Raw genomic sequence first — 21,576 nt, 5'->3', positions numbered from 1 at the left:
AGCATCCCAATTCCATGGGTCTCTGGTCAACGAATTCGGCAGATCCTTGCTCCATTCGCAGGCCGCGTACTATCTCCATCTTCTCCCGTCTGGTCCTCTGCTCCACTCTGCTACTGGGTGTCAGCTTCATCTTAAAAACCCGCCCTCATCTGCTCCCATCCCTCCCCCACCTATCCCCCTCCTTCTCCTCCTATACCCAACCCACAACCATGTCCTACCAACAAGAACGCTACATTGCCGAGCTGGCCGTCCAGCGTGCCACCCTCCTTACCCAGAAGGTCTTCAACGAGAAGGCCAAGGGCACCGTCTCCAAAGATGACAAGTCACCCGTTACCATTGGCGACTTCGGCGCCCAGGCTCTGATCATCCAAGCCATCCGCAAGAACTTCCCCAATGACGAGATCGTCGCCGAAGAGGAGGCCAGCAGCCTCCGCGAGGACAAGGCGCTGAGCGCCGAGATCTGGAGACTCGTTCAGGATATCAAGTTGGTGGACACCGAGAGCGACAACCTCCTGGGAGGCCCTCTGCCTAGCGAAGAAGCGATGCTGGACATCATCGACCAGGGCAAGAGCGCTGGTGGTGCCAAGGGACGTATCTGGGCTCTGGACCCCATCGACGGCACCAAGGGTTTCTTGCGTGGTGGTCAGTACGCCGTCTGTCTCGGTCTGATCGAAGACGGTGATGTCAAGGTTGGTGCCATTGGCTGCCCTAACCTGCCTATCAACGACGCCGAGACCATGTCCGCGGGCATCGGCGCCGAGCAGTCCAGCGGCACCGGCAAGGGTGTCCTCTTCTCCGCCATCCAGGGTCTTGGTTCTATCAGCCGACCCCTCACCAACGGTGCTCTCGCTGAGAGCAAGTCTATCTCCATGCGCCCCGTCCCCGATATCGCTCAGGCCGTGTTCTGCGAGGGTGTCGAGGCCGGTCACTCCGCTCAGGACGACAACGCCGCCGTTGCTAAGCTTCTTGGTATCACCTCCCCCAGTGTGCGTTTGGACTCGCAGGCCAAGTACTGCTCGATTGCCCGCGGTGCTGGTGACATCTACTTGCGTCTGCCGGTGCGGAAGGACTACCAGGAGAAGATCTGGGACCACGCCGCGGGTGACCTGATCGTGCGGGAAGCTGGTGGTCAAGTGACGGATATCTACGGCCAGAGACTGGATTTCAGCAAGGGCAGGACCCTGGCGGCCAACAAGGGAGTTGTCGCGGCCCCCAAGGCCCTTCAGGACCAGGTCATCGGTGCGGTGAAGACTGTCCTGAAGTTGTAAGGGCTAGGTGACGACGATAAAGGGATTTTCTATCATGAATGTAATAGATTCTCGATCAGTTCTGTCAGACCGTGCACGCTAGATGCGTCTCTAAAAGTACATAAAAAGAAAGGATACCAATTGCGAACCAAAAGAACCGTGCTCGGATATACATGTACAGAAATAATAAACACAGTTTCGTTCCCCCAAAATATAGACGCCAATTTCAACGAATCTTCTTGTCCTTGAGCTTGATCGTCTCGCCGTTGACGAAGATACCCTTGCCCTTGTAAGGTTCCGGCTTGCGCCATTCGCGGATCTCCGCCGCGAACTTGGTCACAAGCTGCTTGTCCACACTCTCCAGCAGGATACGAGTCGGCTGAGGTGTGCTGGCCTTGACGCCCTTGGGAATACCCAGCTCAATGGGGTGCGAGTATCCGACCTTCAGGGACACGAACTGCTGACCGGGGTATTGGGGCTCAACGGTGGTCGCCGTGGGTTCAATGGTAGCTCTGTAACCGACACCAACGAAACTCAGAATGCAAATGTGACCTTCCGAAACTCCGAGGATGTGGTTCTGTAGATGGGCGCGCATGGTTCCTAGAAAAAAAACAATCCCTCGTCAATTATGATCCAGCAATGAATTCAATTCCAACAAAGTAACGCACCCCACATAGCACGCTGGTGAGTGATCTCTGAGTCTTGAACGGCAAGAGTAGCTTTGCGAAGGGCTTCATCGTAGTCGATTTTCACGTAGGAAGGGACGTTCAGCGACAATTCACCTAGCGCTCAAATGTCAGTTTCGCTCCGCTTTTCCGCCGCCGCCGTTATGAAGTGTAGCCATTGCTCCTTACCCAGGGGACCTTTGACCTCAACGGCCATGTTAGGGAAGTCAACAGACTTGGCCTTGGTCTTGGGCTGAGGAAGGTCGATGAACTTCAGGGACACCTCCGGGGGCACCGTGATCGCGGCGCCGCCAACTCGCGATTGTACCGGGGACGTGGTCGAGAAAGGTTGTGTCCGGAGAGGGTGAGACAAGGCAGGGACGAGGAAGTTGGGCAGAGGTCCTTGTCTCAAAGGACTCCGCGCAAGCTGCCTAAAGCAGCTCTGGGACAAGTAACATGACATGGCGACGGTAATTGTGGATTTGAGGTCTGGATAAGTGCTTGGGAACTCCGATGCCGACTGATTTTGTCCGGAGATCTTGCACTCCCGATGTGGTTAGTGTGTGGTCACGTGATGGGCTCTATAGATGGCATGCTCTCACTTCCCTTTTACTTCCTCCACATCACAGAATATTGTTTGAATAACTGTGGATATGTTTTCTCTAAACCCTAGTTTGAGTTGATCTCTTGTTCTATCTTTTGTTTTGATGTGATCACCGGGTGTCTCATTCCTGTACTACGGCTTCAGATGTGCGGTTGCTTTGACTGTTGCTAAGATCTCAATTGTTGCTTCGTACTTTAGCTCGCAACTTGTATACCATCCAATCGCTATTCTGTTCTCTTCTCTGCTGATAATATTTGCTATTCTAATTAGCATAGCCTCTGCGCTTTTCTACCGCTAACATCCCCAGGGTTGCGACATATCACCACAGCCAAAATGCCGGGAAGCACAGGCATTAGAATGTCCTTCACTTTGTTACGCTACCTGATACTAATACTAAACATCTGCAATGCCACAGTTTCTGCTAGCTCAATGGATGGTACGTCTGCTTACACCCTTGGTTTGGCTTACGCTAACCTACTAGCAAGTGCTTTCGGCCGAACACCGAAATTCGAATATGGACGCCGATCTAGCCTCTTTATTGACTTCCAAAAGCCACCAGCGTGAAGTACTATTTTCAGATGCACTTGGACTTCTGCAGACAATGCAGACTCTTCCATCTTGCCATCAAATGGCAGTTTCCAAACTGGTTACTTCCTGCCAGTCGATCGGGGGCAGATCTGACAAGCCGGACCCACACACATTTACGACGCTGGAGCACATCCGCTCGATTTACGCGGCAAGACTTGCCATATGTGAGCTCAATGAAGCGGGTGCTGCAGTTCCCACTTCATGTCACCCTATAACTATGCGGCTGCCGCAGAAGAAAGGGCTCTTCGGGCTGTCCACCGGTTATAAGATCCACTTCAATGCTGCAGAAACCGTAACCAAAGGACAATTGGAGTCCTGCCTCCGTTCTCTAGAGTCACGGCCCCAGTGGTGGACATCTTATAGTAACAGTAGGCAAAATGCCGTGGTTATATGCCAAGCCGCCAGGTTTGAGAATGAAAGGGAGGAAATTATTGAACTCCACCGGTCTATTGTTGAAGGCACGATAAAGCTTGATCATGGGCTTCAGGAAGCATTGAAAGTGGCCGCTACTGGGCTTTCTCAATATAAGGAGTTCCTGCAATTAGTCGAAGCCATGAGAAGCAAGCTGGTAGTTAGCATGGAGGAGACGGAGATACACTTCAAAGCTCGGCTCGAGAATTTGATCCTCGACATGGGTGTCCACCTTGGCTCGATCCTAGAGCCTGTGGTTTCCACTATTAGAAACCTACATGGCAGCACGGCATCTCTTGACAAGGTTAGTAGTTCACCGCTTGCTAGGGCTATGACTGACGTATAGCAGAATATAGCGAACGCAGCGGAAGATGTCAAAAACCTACGGCACATCTTGAAGCTCGTTGAGGATGAAGGCACAGCATGGGGTCAACAGCAAGCAGTGACTCGACTGCAGGATGCTCTCGCAATGAGTGACCTAGTTTCAGACGTTCAAGGCGACATGGAAAAGCTGTCTGGCACGGTGACAAACTTCGACTCTGCCCTAGTAAGCCCTGCCTTTCCATAAAATTTCTAGAGATTGACTGTGTCAGGAATGGCTTGCGGGCAGGTTTGTCCAAATACTTCAGCAAGAGCAAGACATATCTAAGGTTAGCAGTGACCTGTTGGAATGGGTAAATAACTAACCTTCTCAGCGCCTAAGTAATCTTGAAACTGCCCTAAGTGGGTCTCAAGTAATCGCTGAGGACCTGCGCAGCGCTCAGCTAGGGCAGAATGAACTTCAAGAGCATCTCCTCACGAATATGCGGACCTCCCAAGCTCTTGTCGATAAAACAACGGCCGCAGCTGCGAACCTGCAGACAATTGTCGACGACACCGTGAAACGATATCAAGAGGTGCCTGCTTCAAGACGTCTCTTAGGTTCATACCTTACACCTGTGTATAGCCTTTTAATCGGCTTTGTTGGTGCACAAAGCCCTAGGGCAGCCATAGTGCTACTCGTTGTTTCCGTATGTATGTATACAATGGCTTATGCATGACCTAGGCTTGTTGCTGACATAGATCACAGATCATTCTCTACTTGCTTCATGATGTCATGATCACGAGCATAACGTGGCGCTCTATGCTATTGCTGTCATATATCTATAACATGGTAATCAGTGATCAAAATGCTACACTATATGGTCGTCTTGTTTTCAGTATAGTTTGCAATAAGCGATAGCACCTTAGTGTAGCACTAAGGGACTGTCAGGGCCGCTCCCTACATTGGTGTAAGAGAATAGTAAACCTCTGAGTAAAGAGATAATCATAGCAGATCCTATAGAGATATATGTCAATTTACCGCTAATAGACTACCCGGGAATAAATATGATACTGACTAGCTAGACGGCATAGTATGATCAAGGGATGAGAAGTTAGTCCAGATGGACTGCCTGAGCCTTTAGGGTTATAACTGGGCAGAAAACAGCGGTATTCTGCGGCAGAAAAGCGCCCGCCGATCAGCAGTCAGTCTCCCTCCACCCTTCGCCGTTTCCTCCCAGCCTCGCTGATCTCGATCTCGACCTCAATTGTCTGAAGAAACTCTGTGACCAGGCGAAGAAATATTTATACAGTACGTGCTTTATCCCTACACAGCCATTTATATCCATTCTTCCCGGAGACATCAATCGCAACCCCCGCAACAAACGTCTCCGGTCCACACGCAGACCGCCTTCGCAGCTGGAGCGGGCATCTGGGGTTGCGGTATTCTCCCCCAGAGCGCCACCTTCGAAGCAAGGTTAGCTGGCTTGATCTCCCCCCGAGACATTGCTGTGGATGGCGCAGGGGGTGGTTGCACGCTCTGAAGGTGGTGTGAGCTCCTGCTCGGTGGAAGATCATACAGGATGGGTTTCCTTTCTGCCTGGTGATAAGCTGACTTGCTCCCCGCGACTAGCGTTGAGCCTTGATCGCTGGTTCACCACTCGAGCTACCACGGGTCGTTTTTATTGGTCGTATCGTCCGGCATCGTGAGCGCGTACAGTCGCATTAAACCCGCGATCGGAGCGCACCCAGCTTTTTCACTCCAACGTCACACAAGATAATGACCGATCCCACTTCCGACGCACCTGCTATGGACGAGTTCGCGCAGACTCGAGGTGGCGATGACCTCTTCGACGATGAGATCGTCCCCGTTCCCGCCGTTGAACAGCAACCTGAACCCGAAGTCCACACGGAACCTGCCCCCGCTCCTGTCGTCGAAAGCGATGCGCCGCCACCTGCTCGAACTGATACCCCATCATCACGGTCTCGTGGAGGCGAAAGGCGAGGACGGGGTCGAGGCAGAGGACGTGGTGGGCGGGGATCGCATAATGGAGGCCGTCGGGGGGATGGGGCTGTGAAGAACAAGCCCGTCGAAAGTGCTCCTGAGCATGAGAATAAGACTGAGGAGGGTTCGACTCCGGAGTCGCCGGCTGAGGGAGATCAGAATGGCAAGGAGGAAACAACGGCGTCGGATCCCAAGCAGGCTGCAGCTCCAGAGGGACCGCGCGTGCCTGCGGTTCGCGGAGACAGAAGTGCTACAGGTGGTTTAAAAAAGGTAGGAGCATCTGCGATGTCTATATGTATGCTTGCTAACTCGTAACTAGCCGAAGCTTACGGAGGAAGAACTCTCCCGTCGCATCGCTGCCGCCAAAGAAAACGCTGCCAAAGTTGCCGCTGCACATGCTCGAGCTGAGGCAGACCAAGCGTCGTTCCTTGAGCGCGAGAAGGTCGCCGAAGAAAAGCGACGCCAGGAACGCCAGCATCGCAAGGCCATGGACAATGAACGGGAGCGTAACCGACTGCGCAAACTGGGTGCCTTGAACGGAAGGGAGTGGGACGCCGAGAAGAAGGAGGAACATTACAATCCCCGTGGTGGCAGGGGTGGCTTCCGACGAGGTATGCACGGCGGTGTGTCTGGGTACGCCCGACGCGACTTTGATTCCCAGCCCAGTGAAGAAGCCAGTGAAGACGCCCGTCCTCCTCATCATCGCGGCCGCGGACGTGGTGGTCGAGGTGGACGTGGCCGCGGTGGACATCGCGGGCCTCGAGGAGATATTGCAGCGTCCGATGGTGCTGCTGATCAGCCTGCTTCGGGTGAAACCAAGCCTAAAGCATCTGCTCCAGTGATCAATAACGAGTCTGAGTTCCCTTCTCTACCTGGAAGTGAGAAGAAAGAGAAGGAGAAGGCTGGTGAGGAAGCGCCCGCTACCCCTGATCTGCCCAAGTCGGACTCCTTGTCACCAGTGGCGGGAGCTTCCTGGGCCGATCAAGTCGAGTCTCAGTAATCATACATTTACGAATCTGCCCGCTTTCCGGATCATTGTGATATGATTTCAACTCCAATCTGCGCCAAAGACACATGAATTCTTGCACTCATATTCCCCTAAACAGTACTTGTTGCTTGCTTTGATACGATATCATTCTAATGGCCTACGAAAGCCTTGCCCGTCACTATGCGTCTTTTTCAATCTCCTCATCCCTTCAAGAGATGAAAGCTTTGCTTATACCTGCTTGGTTAGCTATGACGTGATGTACATACCTATACCGCACCGCAATAGAGGCGAGTCTCATCCCACTGCCTTGGGGGTATACGAATTAGCCGTATTAGATAGGACATCACCTCTGCATGAACTATGCGATCATCATTCATCCAATGCCCCATCAACACAGTCCAGAACGCCCTCCATCGTGGCAGTTCTTCTTGCGTAGTTAGCTTCCATGGATATAACATCCTGACTAAGCCGAGTGGCAACAACCGGCCAATCAAGCAGACCCCTATGACGTTTGTTCATGATGAGATCACTGCCCTTCATGAGAGATATTCTCGACTATAAATCGCCCAATTCGATCATAGAAAAAGATAGCTTTATCATTATTATCTACTCAGCTCAAGTTGAACATCTAGGTAAGTTAAATAGCCATCTGGTTATACGAAAACAAGGATATATCATATATCCCGACCATCATCTACCCCAACTATATATACATATACAAACGTCACCAACATCGCCCCTAAAAACCAAGTTTAAACCATTGAACCAATGAACCAAACTAACGAATTCATCTCCAGAACAAATTACTTTCTCAAACCTCACACACATTATAATATATATATATATATACACACAAAATGTCCCAAAACCGTCTCCCAGGCTCCACCCGCGGCGGCGCCAGCGCCCAACCCACACCAGCCAACAACTCCGGCGGAGGCAGTGGCTGGGGCGACGAGGGCTATCCCAAGGGAGGAGGTCTAGGAACAGCGAACCAGACGACGTCGTCGGACGATGGGGTTCCTGTACGTACTACCTTACCCAACCGCCCCTTTCTTATCTACCTTCTTCTTCTTGGAAAGTACTGCTAATAAATCTGTGATTTAGTCCGAAATTCTCACCCCGCCTGCCTTGCAAGGCATCTCGCAGCAAAAGCAAGCCGCAGAGCAAAAGTTCATGAGTCGGTGGGATGAAGGACATGATCAGCGAGAGGGAACTTGTGCTACGGAAGATCATAGCTTCATGGGCACGAAGCCTGGTGGGTCGGATGCGTTGCCCGGTTGGAATGTGCTGAAGGATAAGTTGGGATTGTAAGCTTATCGCCGCTCCTTCCTTCCTTCCTTCCTGATGCTCTGGCTGTTCCGTTTTTGGAATGCGGGCTGATGGGGTGGGGTTTGGTTTATAGTCTTTATCCGGAGTAAATTGGGTTCTTTTTTCGTTATGGAGGGGATGCGTTTATGAATGATATGAATGAACGGTATCAAATGACATATGGTTTTGAAAATTGAAAGTATATTGGGTATTATTTGGGGAGAGATGTTAAAATGGATCAAGCAGGCGTTGATAGTAAGATTAATGTGATGTGATTGGTTTATTGTATTGGTATAGGCATGTATGTCACATTCAAGATGGATGTATTGTTTATAATAGCTCTTTTGCCTTGTCTATTCTTTCTTGGCTGTCTTGCCCTTGATGCGGTCCCGTAAGGCAACTATTTTGCCCCCCAGGCGTCCCTTGAGGGTTTGCGCGGTCAACGCGGAGGCTTCTTCGGCCGTCACGAAGCGACGGACAAGGAGGTTGAAGATACTGCCGAAGGCGAGCGCAACGACGGTGCTGGTCAGGATGATCACGTTGTATGGCATGCTGAAGTCGGGGGTGGGAAGCGGGAGAAGAAGGCTGGTGGTGCGGATATAGATCGGGTGATTTTGGCCGTTCGCTGCATCGAGCTTGATTACGGCGGGAGCGACGTTGAAGCCGCGGTTCGCATCCGGGGGATATTCTGTGTATCGCAATATCGCTTTCTCAAAGTCGTATGTGAGAGTCACGGTCGACGCCGGAGGTATCGTCATTGCCAGCTCCAGCTGTGTTCCTCGCTCTCGGTCGATGGCCGGTCGGTAGAAGGATTCACGGATGAATTGTGAGGCGGGTACTTGTTGGCGTAGTCCATCGCGGCCTGTGATAGAAGCCTGCAGTGTGTGGACATATGGTCGTAGAAACCATGGTAGGGTCTCAAAGTAAATGAAGTCGACAGAGTTGGAGGCAGACGGGTTGTCGAAGATGATCCGCATGCCACCGCGCTCTTGGCCGTGACCAACAATCGTTCTCTCCGCGCTCAAGACAGGCTCATCAAGTGGCACATGAGTGGTAACTTCTTGTTCAGGGATGGTGAGGTCGAACGGAGTAGAAGGCTCCAAAGTGAAACAGCGAGTGAAGCCATCCGGCCTCTTAGTCTCCACTGCACCTGGAGTAACAATTACCTCGCGCTCATGCGGCACCCGTAGGCAGACCGGCTCTTGAGAAGCATTATCCGTGAGAGGACAAGCGCCACTGAGGGTGCGTCCGAAGATTTCCGTCAAGCTCCAGCCTTTTTCCGATGTGCTTTCCAAAGGATAGCAGGTATCCTCGGAATGGTAGGGCTTGGATGTGTCGCATGCAAGTTGATCAGAAGGTACAGGTCGCGGAATGGGATTGCCTGCGTAGCCATTAGTATATCAATCAGACCTCAGGTGCCAATAAACTAACCGCGGGGTCGCTTCGACCGGTCAATATCAAGGACAATGTCCACGGTCTGGTCGACATGCACGTAACACTCTCCTGGCTGAGGACAGACAGGACTGACATCCACAGACATGCTCTGCCAAGAAGCGTCAAACAGCTTATGTCCATCTAGAAGGCTGGAAACGCCTGCCTTGCCCTTGCACGGAAGTAACTTCAGGAATGGCGTAAGATTTTCAGTGCAGACCACCTCGCCAGGAAGTGTCCCGTGTAGCAGATGCAGATTACTGGAAGCTGGATGGTCTCCCATTAGTTCGAATGAAGCAACAGGGCGGGTGGTTCGGGTTGAGTCGATGAAATTCAGCGAGGCGCAAAACAATCCCGACAGAGACTGAGTCAGGGTAATCCATTTTGCGGAGGCCCTAATGCCCATCAGTATCGTTGCACATGCTACATCGTCCTCTCCTTCCCGGTCACACATACGCTTCATCATTGGGTGCATCTATCCATGCCCATAGCTCAACACCAGTACCACCCTCTTTGCTCCCGTTCCAAGGACGGGGACCCCAGCTCTCAGCATCCCATCGTCCAGTAGTGAACCGCAGATGAAGCTCCTTCGTGTTGGCGTGCTGTAGGATCTGACCTAATGCTCTCGGAAAATAGCGGAAATGGCGTTCATCGAAGGACTTTTGGGACTCATTGCCACGAAAGTTGAAAGATGCTAACAAGGATGACTGCGGGAGTGGTTGGAGGTATAGGCTCTCGTGATAGTCGGAAGTCGCCGATGTGAACGAAGAGAGCGCGACAACGAAAAGTAAAGTAAGGAGAGAGAGGACCGTCATCACGTCATGCTTGCCGATGCAGAAAGTTCTAGATACTGTGTAGTGATTCTATCGCGTACCTCACTACCACTAGCAAGCCATACACGGAGTGTGTAAGTTCAGTCCTCCGAGCGGCGGAGAAGAACGGTCGATTGCGTTTTAATTCAAGCAAAGCTGAATAACAGGCTGACCGGGGCCGCGCGACAGTATCAAGCCTGCATAAGATGTATCAAGCGTCAAAGTGTCCAGATCATGGCACCGATGTCGCCAACTAGTAGTAAGATGGAAAGGCCGAGCTGTACTCCGCAAATCAGCGGGAATCGACAGGGGGGCTCCGGTTCAACTTATATAAGCGCCAGCCGCGGTTAGCGCCACGCCCGCAGAATCTCGACTCTCCATCGCAATCTCCATTCAATCTCTCAGTTACGCTCTGACCATTCGTGCTCTCCCCACCCTCCATTCTCCCTCTGGCATCATCCCATCATGGCGGCGGAACAGAGAAAGCTGCTTGAGCAGCTCATGGGAGGTAAGTTGCCCATCTCCAGCTTCTCCCAAGCTCTAAACAACAGCTAATGCAATTCTTTTTCCAGCGGACCAGCTCATAGGTACCGGCGCTCCTTCTCGCAATGCGCAGCTCCAAATCACCGATCCGAAAGTCTGTCGCTCGTATCTTGTCGGCACTTGTCCGCATGACCTCTTCACCAATACCAAGCAAGATCTGGGTCCATGCCAGAAAGTTCACAGCGAAGGATTGAAGACGGAGTATGAGACCGCCTCGGCGGCCGAGAAGGCCAAATGGGGATTCGATTACGACTATATGCGCGACATGCAGAAATACATCGATGATTGTGACCGACGTATTGATACCGCTCAGCGACGCTTGGAAAAGACCCCGGATGAGATCAGACAGACCAACAACTTGGTAAGGCATACACTCCCATCCGATATACAGGATATCTCAAGCGGCCAAGAGAAGACATGTAGCTGACCACATCTCTAACATAATAGCTGAAACAAATCTCCGACCTAACGAAAACCATCAACACGGGCCTCCTCGAGATCTCGGTGCTGGGCGAAACCGGCTCCGTCGCACAGGCCCTGAACGAACTGCACAAGATCCGCACCGCGAAGCACCAAAAGGAAACATGTGAACGCGAGTTGAAGAACCTACAAGATACCTCCGGCCCGTCGGGTCATCAGAAGCTGCAAGTGTGCGATGTCTGCGGCGCGTATCTGAGTCGTCTCGATAACGATCGTCGGTTGGCGGACCATTTCTTCGGAAAGATGCACATGGGATACTCGGACATGCGCAAGGGGTTTAAGAAGCTCAGCGAGGAGCTTAAGGGACGGCCTCCGCCGGTTCGTCACCACGATGACGATGATGGTGGTTGGGGTGGACGCTCCGGTGGTGGACGTGGTCCTCGGTATGGCGGTGGTGGTTACAAGAAGCGCGGACCTCGCTGGTAAAATATTGATGAAGCGTCTTGTCTCTTTCTTTTCTTGGAGTTTATTCTGCAATGCTGCTGTAATTTGTCTGGATTTGCATAGCGCAGGCGTTTTTGTTACTACTACGTCTGGGATGTTACGGATTAAATAAAAATATAATAAACATGTACAGGCTGACTGCAGCTCCTTTCGACTTTCGCCCCCGTATCCCCAGTGTGAGTTTGTGGCAATGGGACTGAGTAGTAATAGTATTCCGATAATATTATATTGGCAGTACGCCAAGCTGTTTACTTATCTTAAGTATGTGAAGTCTTCATAGAGAAAATTGGTATGAAATAGTAGGATAGTGTTCATTTTGACATACAACTTCAACGCATGTAAAACAGCATGCGGATAAGAACAAGATGAGATGAGGGGAAATTCCAGAGTCAGAAAGGAAGAAGTAAAAAAAGGAGAAGGGATAAAATAACAAACCCAGTGTTGAAACAAACCTCGCTGGGGGTACATGAAATCCATTGTTCACGGCAAGCACAAAAAAAGCAAAGAGAACAGATCAAATAGATAAGCAGCCCGTAAAGTCGCCCAAATACCCGTTTTGGAAAGAAAAAGCCCTACCCCAGCACATGGGAATAGCAGTGCGGAAAAAAAAGAAATTACACCAAGCCCCCGGAGATAACCCTGGAAAGAAAATGGAAAACGAAGATATGGGAGAAGAAAGACGTTACTGTACAGTAGGCAGTGTTGAAACACCCTTTTCCCCCTTTTCTCTTTTTTATTTTTTGGTATTTGTCTCTCTACCGTGCATTCTGCTGTGGACCGTGTCCGTTGGTCCTGGTCGCCGTTGCTAACTCTTCTATCAACATCGTGTAGTTCGAGCTGACTTCTGGTCGACGTAGGAGGATATCCCGGACCACGCTTAGCTGGGAAGCGTCTGCGTTCGGGGCATGGGATAGAAGTTGCTGAATAGCGGGTGTATTGGCTTGCGCACCGAGGACCTGTATTGCGGCGGCGAGCCCGGTGAGGGGTGGTTGATTGGGCTGTGGAGGCTGGTAGGAGGTGAATTGTGGAGCTGCTGGTGGTGGCTGTTGTTGGTGTTGTGACTGAGCTTGATGCCCATAGGGTATTTGCGTTTGAGGCGTTCCGTCGTAAGATGATACAGGAGTGGGTGTGAACTGGGACGCAAGCGGCGGTCCAGGAGTCAGGAAATGCGCCTGCTGAGGCGTCCCCGCTGCCACGGTCAATGGACTGGCAGAAGCACCGGGCTCCTGGCTCGGGAAGTGCGAAGGAGGCTGCACGGATGGCGGATTGGAATCGCCAGTCTTGACGGCAAAGACCACGAGCATGACGCGCTCCGGTGTCGGATCTTCAAGAGCGTTGTTCTCTAGAAGCTCGATGAACTCCGGCTTCTTGGTGGAGCCTGCTTCAATAGGGATAAGGTAGGTATCCTTGACAGCTGGCAAGGGATGTTTGCCAACAACACCGTATCTCGAACGGTCTTGGAAGTAGCTGAATAGCTTGTCGAACCCTGCACGGTCCTTAGGGGAGTCAGGGCGGCTGATCGAGATAACAGTCACATCGGTTGAGGAGCTGAAACGTAGACCGCAAAGGTACTCGCTGGCGAGAGCAATCTCAATCCGTCCGTCAATGGACAGTGTCGGTGGAGCAAGCTGACTCCATGGTATGCGTCCGCTCAAGTCAGCTCCTCCGACATGCTTCGCGGAGGAAGTGAACTCTGTGATCGGATTCATGACGACCTTGCCATGCCAGATGGACCCTTCGTCATGGAAGTCCTTTGGTGAGTAGGGGGGTGAGTCGGGCTCATCGTCTCCTAATAGTTGATCGATCTCAGCATCAGCCTGAGCCTTGGCTGCTGGCAGCTGCTCACGGATATGAGCAGACACTTCGGGGAAGACCTGCTCATGGCTGGTGCCACCGGGAGAATGAGCCCGCGCGGGGAAGTGGTCCTGGTGAGTGGTGACACCATCGGTCATCTTGGTGTCAACATCCTGTGATTTCGATGCCTTCCGGGTGTCATCAGTCTGAGCCTGGGGCCCAGGGGTGGTTGGGCTCTGGCCAGCGGAGCTGCCATCAGGATCAGCCAGACTGCGTCGAGCGGCAGCAGTCGAGAACACGGGCTCGCTGGCGACATTGTGGTTATCATCTTCAATAAACTCTTCACCCTTATGGGTCCGTCTAATGCGAGGCCCTTGTTCTTGCACGATGATGTGCTGCCGTTCGGCTTCCCGCTTGATTTCGGCATCCTTCTGCTGCAGCTCCTCACTTGCCATGTCTTGGGTGCTCATCTTAGAGAGGGCATCGGGAGATAAACTACCTACGAGCAGACGGTCCCGTAGAGAAGGGTTCTTCTTTACGTTGAACATGATCGTCCGCAATTGTGACCTATACGGCTCTGTGGGCTCCCCAGTTCCTCCGCATATATTCTCATACATAGCGCTCTCGAGTGAGAGAGAAAGTTGCCGGGCAAATTCCTCCACCGATTTCACCCCGGACCCTTCGGGAATTTGGAACGATCCTCGTTCCTGGGCCTGAGTAATCTGCTCTACAAATAACTTGACTAGAGCTTTGGCAACACTCTTGCGGGACGGATGCGTAAGCTGGTCCGCGGATTTCGAGCTATCAGTCACTGCTGTCCCTGCAGCAGAGCTTTTCCGGGAAGAAGGCGCACTGGGCTCCTCCTTCACTTGAGCCGGTTTGGCAGCGGGAGCTGGCACAGGCGTCGCAGGTGCTGGCGGCGACATCTTCTGCTGCTTCGGTTTCGGTCCCTGGTGTGTCAGTGTTAGCAGAACCCTCCTCTACCGATGATACTGAAATAACGAGAACTTACCGGTTCAGGCACTTGGGCCTCTTGGTGCTCATCGAATTTGCGCTTTTGGGCGCTTGTCGACTGGGTTTCAGGAACATGTCCATTCTTCTCAGGAGCTGGCGTCTCGGCTTCAGGAACTGGTGCAGCCGGCGCAGGAGGCGCATCAGGCGCATCAGGGGCAGCAGTGGAGGCTGGAGCGGGAGTTGAAGAGGTTGCAGCGCGCGCAGGTGTGCTGGTCTCTGTCTTGGGCTCGCTAGCCTTGCGCTCGCTGGCCTGACGCTCACTTGCCTGAGACTCACTTGTTTTGCGCTCTGTCGTTGGAGGTTCGCTGGTCTTAGGTTCGACCGATTTAGATTCGCTTGTCTTAGGCTCAGCCGCCTTGGGTTCACTTGGTCTGCCTCTTCGGCCGCCCTTCTTGCCCTTTCTGCGTCGAGATGCCTTCTTCTCCTCGGCTTCCTTGCGCCTCTTTTCAGCAGCTTCCTCCCAAGGCTTTTCACCACGCGCGATCTTTTCAAGAAGAACTTTGTGATTCTCTGGCTTGCATTGCTCACAGAAGTACTCGTCCGGTTCTTCCCCCTTCGCGTATGTCAAACCCATACAGTCATTGTGTTGCCAGGCCGAGCATCGATCGCAGCAGATCATGTCGCGTTCAACATCTTCCTCCTCTTCATATTCGCCACAAATGCATCGAATGATTTCTTCTTCTTCGCTGGGAGCAGGCGTCGGTTCGACGGAGGGTTTGGGAGGTTTGTCTTTCGGCTGGGCTTTCGCCTTGGACTTCTTCGCGGGCGTTTCGGTGATCATGTCGAGGTTCTTGTGCTGGCCCTTGGTCGAGCGACCGGAGCGTCGTGGTTCATCTGGCTTAGTAGTTAGCTTTCTGTCCCGACGAGAAGTGGAGTGTGCTGCCAGTCGCCACCCATCGGGAAGGCCGACAATGGTCGCACGACTTTCGGTATACAAGAGCTTACCGGCCATGATGGAAGTATATAAGCTGATAGCAAGGTATTCAAATTTCTACGGCGCGAAGCTTTGGGGGTTGTAAAAGGTCTGAGATAGAGGGATGAAAAAAAGGATTGCGCACGCCACCCAAATCTCGTTCTACGGCATCAGAAGGGCTAAAGTAATACACAGAGGAAGGCTCTGGAAAGTGGCACTTTTTGTTTGTTTGCCCGGTCCACGCAGGTATTACTTTGTCCTTGCACTTCCAGCGATTTTTAGTCTAGAGACAACGCGTGGGCGCCGGTGGGTGGTGTCACACCAAGCGGTTGGGTGGTGCTGAGTCTCGTTTGAATGCTGTCGCGCGCAGCGTGAATGCTTGGCGTGAGCGGGGTCGCGTGTAGACTGCGCAGCGCCTGAGGCGGCTTATCCCCGAGTGAATCGAGAGCTGACGATTGAAGTTTCGCAGGATCGCCTCGCAGGAGTGTCTGGTGATGGAATGAACGTCCAGCGACGAGCAGCGGGGGATGCTGGGTGATGGAAGAAGACAGATGGTGGGAAGAGAGGAGATGCTGTCGCGGTTGGATCGGGATGCTGAGTCAGGAGCACGTGACTGCGGCTCCGCGGAGAATGGCTTGGCAGGCGCCAGTCCGGCTCCTTCTCGTCGCGTCTATTTTTCGGCGCCCTCGAAAGCTTCTCCAGATCCCCACATAGACTGTCTTTTACTTTTCACGATCTTCTTGCCCGTGCTACTTTCCCCCCTCTCCAAAGTTGACGTGTTGTTTAGAGCTCATCTTAAAATCAAATCAATACCTATAATCTTTTACTATCCCACCGCTACTCAGTACAGACCATGGCAGATGTTCGATCATTACTCCGGAATGAGCTCGCCGCCCGCAAGGGCTCATCCCAGGCAGGGAGCAGCGCAACGAACCGTGTGACCAAAAAGCGCAAGGTAGACCCAGCAGATGATTTGAGGCGCAAGAGGATGAGGGCAAATGTGCCATCTGGTCCGTCGACCGCGCATACCGTACAACCACCTAGTGCACGAGCTATCGAGGAGGAGGAGGAGATCGAGGGATCAGAGCAAGACATCGCCGGACCGCAGCCGCCATCTGACATCGCACTTGAGCAGCCAACTGCTCAACCCGATGTACACCCATCAGATACGTCTCTTGTAGCCGCCGAACCGCCTGCCCCGACCACTCAAACCATCGATGAGGATGAATGGGCCGCTTTCGAGCGCGAAGTTGTCGCCCCCACCCGCATGCCGCATCGACCGGCTGCGCTCGCCGCAGAAGCGACCATATCAGCAGCGCCAGTGTCTGCAGACGAGCTCGCTGCCCAGCAGCAGAAAGAGACCGAAGCGATCAAGAAAAGCCGTGAGGCTGAGGTCGAAGGAGAAAGGGAGGATGCAGCGCGATTTATGGAAGACGAATTCGATGAAATGGAGCAATTAGAAGAGCGCGTCAGACGTCTGAAGCACAAGCGTGAAGAGCTGAGGAAATTAAGGACCATGGAAGATGCAGAAATGCAGAGAATGGACGAACCTCCTTCCGCTGCTAGCCCGTCAGGGGACCAACAAAATCCACCTGCAGGCGACGCAAATGAAGATGAAGACGATGAAGACGACGATGATGATTATGACGATGACTGGGACAATTGGAGATTCAAATGAATTTAACGCGGCTAAGGGTCGGGTGTGGGGAATACAGGCGTCATTTCATACGAGGGAGGTCCCGGACTTTTCTTACTTACAGTGATACCCAATAAGCTATGTGAAATCACAGGCCATTGCTCTTAATTTTCTTAATGGGCCACATTACACTTTTTATCGGCGTGGGCGGTATCCCGTGTTTCATGATGGGGCAGCGACATATTGTACTCTTAACATACTATCTACGATGAAACTCCTATATGCGAGAGAATGTATACTGGATCAGCCAGAAAGGATGGAAATGTATTTTTACAGTCATTTGCAATCATAAGTATACTTTATATATCACAGAGGCTGCCGTTTCTGATTCTTCATGGCTGCTGACTGGCGTTCTCGCCTTGGCCCTTGGAAGACTGATCTTCGGCTTCTATGTAGCTTCGAAGTCCACCCCTGTTGATCCTCATAGCCTCCTCGATCTCCGCTTCCCCTTCTCTCAAAAGATGTTTACCGCGAACAAGCTCGCCCTTTTGCTTTCTTTTTTCCTCTTGTACCTGCTTCTCTCGTTCTGCCAGCGCTTTCTCGCGTCTGTCACGTTCAACCTTCTTCCGTTCTAGCTCTTCTCTTTCCTCGGCGGTCATGTCGCTTTCTGGAGCAGCAGGTAAGGTAGAGATGTAAGCCTCAATAAGCGGATTCCGCACTTTAGGCGTGAGGGCGATGTATCTGAGATCGGTGATGATGGACGGAGGGAGAGCCTCCAGATTAGATGAGCGATTTAGTTCGTGTAGTGGCACAGATTTTAGTAGCGCTGAAAGATCAGACTTTCGCGTGCTTTCTGACTGTTTCAGTCGAGAAACCAAATCGCGATAGTACTTCTCTCGATCTTTGTCTGACATTTGCGTATCCTTCATCTCGGGTTCCTTTTTGTATTTGCGCTTGAACTCGGGCCAATACAACTTTGGTGTGGCGTGTTCCTGCAGGAAGGCCAGGTACTTGATGCGCGGGTCCTTCTTCTCTTCCTTCTCTTTGCGTTCTTTAAGTTCTTGAATCCGGTCACGACTCCAGTTGGACCAGACCTCACGGCGCGTTTTCATGTTTGGTAGCACAGTGTAGCGGGTATCATCAATGATTCGGCCTTCTTCGATGATCTTTTCCCACGTGGAGAATGGGTTAATGCGATAGTCGTCAAGAAGATCACGGAATAAGGCCGTAGCATCCTCCTCCGTGAGCGGAAGCCCCTCTGCGCCCTCTTCCCATTCTTCTTCTCCGGGTTCGCCGTATTCGCCAGGGTCAAGGCCATATTCTTCTCCCATTGCCGCCAATTGGTATTCCATATCCTCTTCCGTAAACTCCAACGGCTGCTGCTCGTCCCCTTCTTCGGTTCTCGGTCGTTTGAAAGGTTGCTCTTCCTCACCCTCGCTGTCAGTAACTTCGACCTCCTCATATTCATCGCTCTCTTCCCCAGCTGCCGGAGCAACACCAGTTTCTGCTTCTTCCCGCTGTGGTTGATCGGACACCTTAGCTTTCGGTTCTTCTTTGGCGACAACTTCCATATCCTCGCCCCGCTCCTTCCTTTCTTTTGCCTCTCTCTCCAAGCGATCATATTCAAGAACCCCTATCAGGACCTCTGGGGGGATCTTCCAAAAACTTTCATTTGTTTCGGGGTTGTGGACAAATCTCCTTCCCAGCTTCGTCTTCACGAGCACCCATGGCGCGCAGCCAGGAATGTCATGTTTGGTTTTCGGCCTATCCTGTGGCCCACGGGGCTTGCGGTCATGGTAGCCTCTACCCCCACGAAAGCCTCCACGTGGCTGACTATCGAACGGTGCTCCGTGTGGTGCAGCACCATGGCCAAAACCATGAGGGGCATAGGGAGTCGAAGAGAAAGGAGGCAGTGTATCCGGAGTTAGGAATGGCGCTTTATTCGAGGGTTCTGGTGCTGCTGCGGGCGGAGGCTGTACGGGGGTGGCCTGGGGCCTCGTATATGTGGATTGCTTTGTCTGCGAGTTGTAGTAATACAGATGACCTAGGTTGGATTAGAGCGACTCTAAGAGGAATCCGGGTAACTGGTAATCAAACCTGAAGGAGCTTTATGTTCGGTCCATCCTGGAGGTAACGGAGGGGGCGGGGTATACGTAGATTTGAGCATTGCAGCCACAGAGGATCCAAGAGAGTGCGCGAAAAGGTATCAATTAAGTGACAATAGTATAACAAGACATTCAGTTGCAGTTTGAGGCGCGAAGGAAAGATTTCCGGAGCGGGATCGCGCAGGCCGAGAGCTTTCGCAATGAGAGTTCGGGTGGTCCGAGCTTGGCGGACTGACGGTCAGCCCGGACGCTCAGAGGTGGACGCGCCAGGGCGAAGTTGCCTGGTCACCACTCTGCGGGAGCTCATCCGACCTTCCTGCACAGCTCGCCCGTCACTCATTCCTCATCTCCAATCCTCCCTTTCCTCTGTCTGCTTTCCTCCACAAATACTTATTCTTCCATAATCTACTCAAGTTGACGTCGATTTCAAGATGTCACGGAGATACGATTCCAGAGTATGCCTGATTCCCAATTCCGTCGTTCCTTGGGAGCTTTAGCTGACCCGATGACGTCCGTCCACAGACTACCATCTTTTCCCCCGAAGGTCGACTCTACCAGGTTGAATATGCGTTAGAAGCCATCTCGCATGCCGGTACCGCCCTAGGAATTCTGGCCAAAGATGGAATCGTCCTCGCAGCGGAGAAGAAGGTCACCAGCAAGCTACTGGAGCAGGACACATCTGCGGAGAAGCTATACACGCTGAACGAGTATGCATCACAGCCCCATCGCGTTGCAGGTCTTTTTGTGAGCTGGAAATCTAATGTTTGGGCAGCAACATGATCTGTGCTGTTGCTGGTATGACGGCAGACGCAAACATCCTTATCAACTATGCTCGACAAGCTGCCCAGCGGTATCTTCTTACCTACAACGAAGAAATTCCTTGCGAGCAACTTGTCCGTCGTCTGTGCGACTTGAAGCAAGGATACACCCAGCATGGTGGTCTCCGTCCCTTCGGTGTTTCGTTCATCTATGCCGGCTACGACCCTCTCCGGGAGTTCCAACTGTACCAGAGCAACCCCAGCGGTAACTACGGTGGCTGGAAAGCAACTAGCGTGGGAGCAAACAATGCTAGTGCTCAGAGTCTGCTGAAGCAAGATTACAAGGAGGACTGCGATCTGAAGGAAGCTTGCGCTATGGCCGTTAAGGTTCTTAGCAAGACGATGGACTCGACCAAGCTGAGCAGTGAGAAGAGTAAGTCATGACCGATCCTTGTCCGTGGTTACCCGTACATGGGTACCACGCTATCACGGTACCGTGACCTGTGCTAATGCGTTGGCCCCTACAGTCGAATTTGCTACGGTGGGAAGGACGCCGGAAGGCAAGATCTACCACCACCTGTGGAATGCTGATGAGATCAATGCCCTTCTGAAAGAACATGGGCTGGCCAAGGTTGATGACGAGCCCGAGGCTGGCGAGATTAAATAAATGAGAAGACGACCCGACTTTGCTACTTGACCAGATAATCCCACATGTTTCCTGTGCAATAATCGCGCACTTTTCTGCCCAACGTTTACGATGTAGATTCTCTACAGTCTCGTATATGTACACTCGTATGACAGGTCGCTCCAAATCACTCACGGCACGGGTGAGGCCTATAGCTGCATCTGAAGCGCAACTGACGTCGGCCACGGGTGACGTGGCAAGCCTTGATGTCGAATTAAGCATCGGGCAATTCATTGCAGGTCTACACTCGCGTCTGTCGACCGGAAATGCCCAAAGCCATCACTGATCTTGGGACATGAATGGTCCACGTAGTCATCAAGCCCTCCAGCACCCTGGGCGCTTGAACAAATGCTGAATGTTTCGGAACTTTAATGAGATCGTGAGGCCCCATATATATCAGAATCCCCAGAATCCAAGCTGGTATCTCGTTTGTAACACAACCACATCAACACCAAGCGAATGCACCGGCTGTGAATGTGTTTCGATGTCAACCTGTCCGGTCTGCTTGCGAATTTGACGGCCGTGTCATGGAAGCATCGTAGGCGCGGGGTTATGGAGAGAATATCTATGCATACTCCCAGGATCACTCAAAGATGAGTCAAACCCACCGACTTGCAATAGTGAGATATCAGTGTCAGCTTTCTTTCCGGATTCTAATGAGAAGATTGAAGACCGCAGAAGGCAATCAGTAACTTAATAGCTTTGGTGTGGAGAGGAGACCATCACGTGCGATGGTCCGCCTAAACGCGGGGTACACAACTCCATGTTCAGCTCCGTATCTCCCTTTCCAATCTCGCCAGCCTCTGCTATCAACAATCATGATACAACCATGGTAAAAGGAATCA

General features: G+C 52.2%; 11 protein-coding genes across 11 annotated transcripts; 7 read left to right on the top strand and 4 right to left on the bottom strand.

Moving 5' to 3' along the window:
• Positions 1–14: 14 nt before the first annotated feature.
• On the top strand, positions 15–1,268 carry AKAW2_80608A (3'(2'),5'-bisphosphate nucleotidase; the record flags this gene model as incomplete). The annotated part of the gene is made up of 1 exon (XM_041681647.1): positions 15–1,268. One exon carries the CDS (start codon positions 15–17, stop codon positions 1,266–1,268), a length of 1,254 nt encoding a protein of 417 aa, XP_041548569.1.
• Positions 1,269–1,473: 205 nt separating this feature from the next.
• Positions 1,474–2,375, bottom strand: AKAW2_80607S (mitochondrial 54S ribosomal protein uL6m; the record flags this gene model as incomplete). Its single annotated transcript, XM_041681646.1, has 3 exons — positions 1,474–1,847; positions 1,916–2,029; positions 2,102–2,375. 3 exons carry the CDS (start codon positions 2,373–2,375, stop codon positions 1,474–1,476), a joined length of 762 nt encoding a protein of 253 aa, XP_041548568.1.
• Positions 2,376–2,849: 474 nt separating this feature from the next.
• On the top strand, positions 2,850–4,607 carry AKAW2_80606A (putative nuclear membrane fusion protein Kar5; the record flags this gene model as incomplete). Its single annotated transcript, XM_041681645.1, has 6 exons — positions 2,850–2,952; positions 3,002–3,819; positions 3,865–4,062; positions 4,109–4,165; positions 4,211–4,529; positions 4,585–4,607. The coding sequence occupies 6 exons, from the start codon at positions 2,850–2,852 to the stop codon at positions 4,605–4,607; spliced, it is 1,518 nt and encodes a 505-aa protein (XP_041548567.1).
• A 988-nt stretch (positions 4,608–5,595) lies between these two features.
• On the top strand, positions 5,596–6,820 carry AKAW2_80605A (uncharacterized protein; the record flags this gene model as incomplete). Its single annotated transcript, XM_041681643.1, has 2 exons — positions 5,596–6,090; positions 6,140–6,820. 2 exons carry the CDS (start codon positions 5,596–5,598, stop codon positions 6,818–6,820), a joined length of 1,176 nt encoding a protein of 391 aa, XP_041548566.1.
• Positions 6,821–7,665: 845 nt separating this feature from the next.
• On the top strand, positions 7,666–8,226 carry AKAW2_80604A (uncharacterized protein; the record flags this gene model as incomplete). Its single annotated transcript, XM_041681642.1, has 3 exons — positions 7,666–7,830; positions 7,913–8,115; positions 8,211–8,226. The coding sequence occupies 3 exons, from the start codon at positions 7,666–7,668 to the stop codon at positions 8,224–8,226; spliced, it is 384 nt and encodes a 127-aa protein (XP_041548565.1).
• Positions 8,227–8,469: 243 nt separating this feature from the next.
• gpi16 (GPI-anchor transamidase subunit GPI16) lies at positions 8,470–10,362 on the bottom strand (the record flags this gene model as incomplete). The annotated part of the gene is made up of 3 exons (XM_041681641.1): positions 8,470–9,497; positions 9,548–9,942; positions 10,004–10,362. The coding sequence occupies 3 exons, from the start codon at positions 10,360–10,362 to the stop codon at positions 8,470–8,472; spliced, it is 1,782 nt and encodes a 593-aa protein (XP_041548564.1).
• A 462-nt stretch (positions 10,363–10,824) lies between these two features.
• Positions 10,825–11,808, top strand: LUC7 (LUC7 domain-containing protein; the record flags this gene model as incomplete). Its single annotated transcript, XM_041681640.1, has 3 exons — positions 10,825–10,867; positions 10,932–11,263; positions 11,350–11,808. The coding sequence occupies 3 exons, from the start codon at positions 10,825–10,827 to the stop codon at positions 11,806–11,808; spliced, it is 834 nt and encodes a 277-aa protein (XP_041548563.1).
• A 773-nt stretch (positions 11,809–12,581) lies between these two features.
• AKAW2_80601S (putative PHD finger domain protein) lies at positions 12,582–15,586 on the bottom strand (the record flags this gene model as incomplete). Its single annotated transcript, XM_041681639.1, has 2 exons — positions 12,582–14,570; positions 14,633–15,586. 2 exons carry the CDS (start codon positions 15,584–15,586, stop codon positions 12,582–12,584), a joined length of 2,943 nt encoding a protein of 980 aa, XP_041548562.1.
• An 814-nt stretch (positions 15,587–16,400) lies between these two features.
• AKAW2_80600A (uncharacterized protein) lies at positions 16,401–17,225 on the top strand (the record flags this gene model as incomplete). The annotated part of the gene is made up of 1 exon (XM_041681638.1): positions 16,401–17,225. One exon carries the CDS (start codon positions 16,401–16,403, stop codon positions 17,223–17,225), a length of 825 nt encoding a protein of 274 aa, XP_041548561.1.
• Positions 17,226–17,575: 350 nt separating this feature from the next.
• Positions 17,576–19,350, bottom strand: AKAW2_80599S (FF domain protein; the record flags this gene model as incomplete). The annotated part of the gene is made up of 2 exons (XM_041681637.1): positions 17,576–19,227; positions 19,281–19,350. The coding sequence occupies 2 exons, from the start codon at positions 19,348–19,350 to the stop codon at positions 17,576–17,578; spliced, it is 1,722 nt and encodes a 573-aa protein (XP_041548560.1).
• A 369-nt stretch (positions 19,351–19,719) lies between these two features.
• Positions 19,720–20,490, top strand: pre9 (proteasome core particle subunit alpha 3; the record flags this gene model as incomplete). Its single annotated transcript, XM_041681636.1, has 3 exons — positions 19,720–19,743; positions 19,811–19,995; positions 20,061–20,490. 3 exons carry the CDS (start codon positions 19,720–19,722, stop codon positions 20,488–20,490), a joined length of 639 nt encoding a protein of 212 aa, XP_041548559.1.
• Between the last annotated feature and the right edge of the window lie 1,086 nt (positions 20,491–21,576).

Source organism: Aspergillus luchuensis, chromosome 8 (genome assembly GCF_016861625.1).
Source record: "Aspergillus luchuensis IFO 4308 DNA, chromosome 8, nearly complete sequence".
In the NCBI taxonomy this organism is placed as follows: Eukaryota; Fungi; Ascomycota; class Eurotiomycetes; order Eurotiales; family Aspergillaceae; genus Aspergillus; species Aspergillus luchuensis.
The sequence above is the reverse complement of the archived record's forward strand: the minus strand, read 5'-3'. Positions and strand labels throughout refer to the sequence as shown.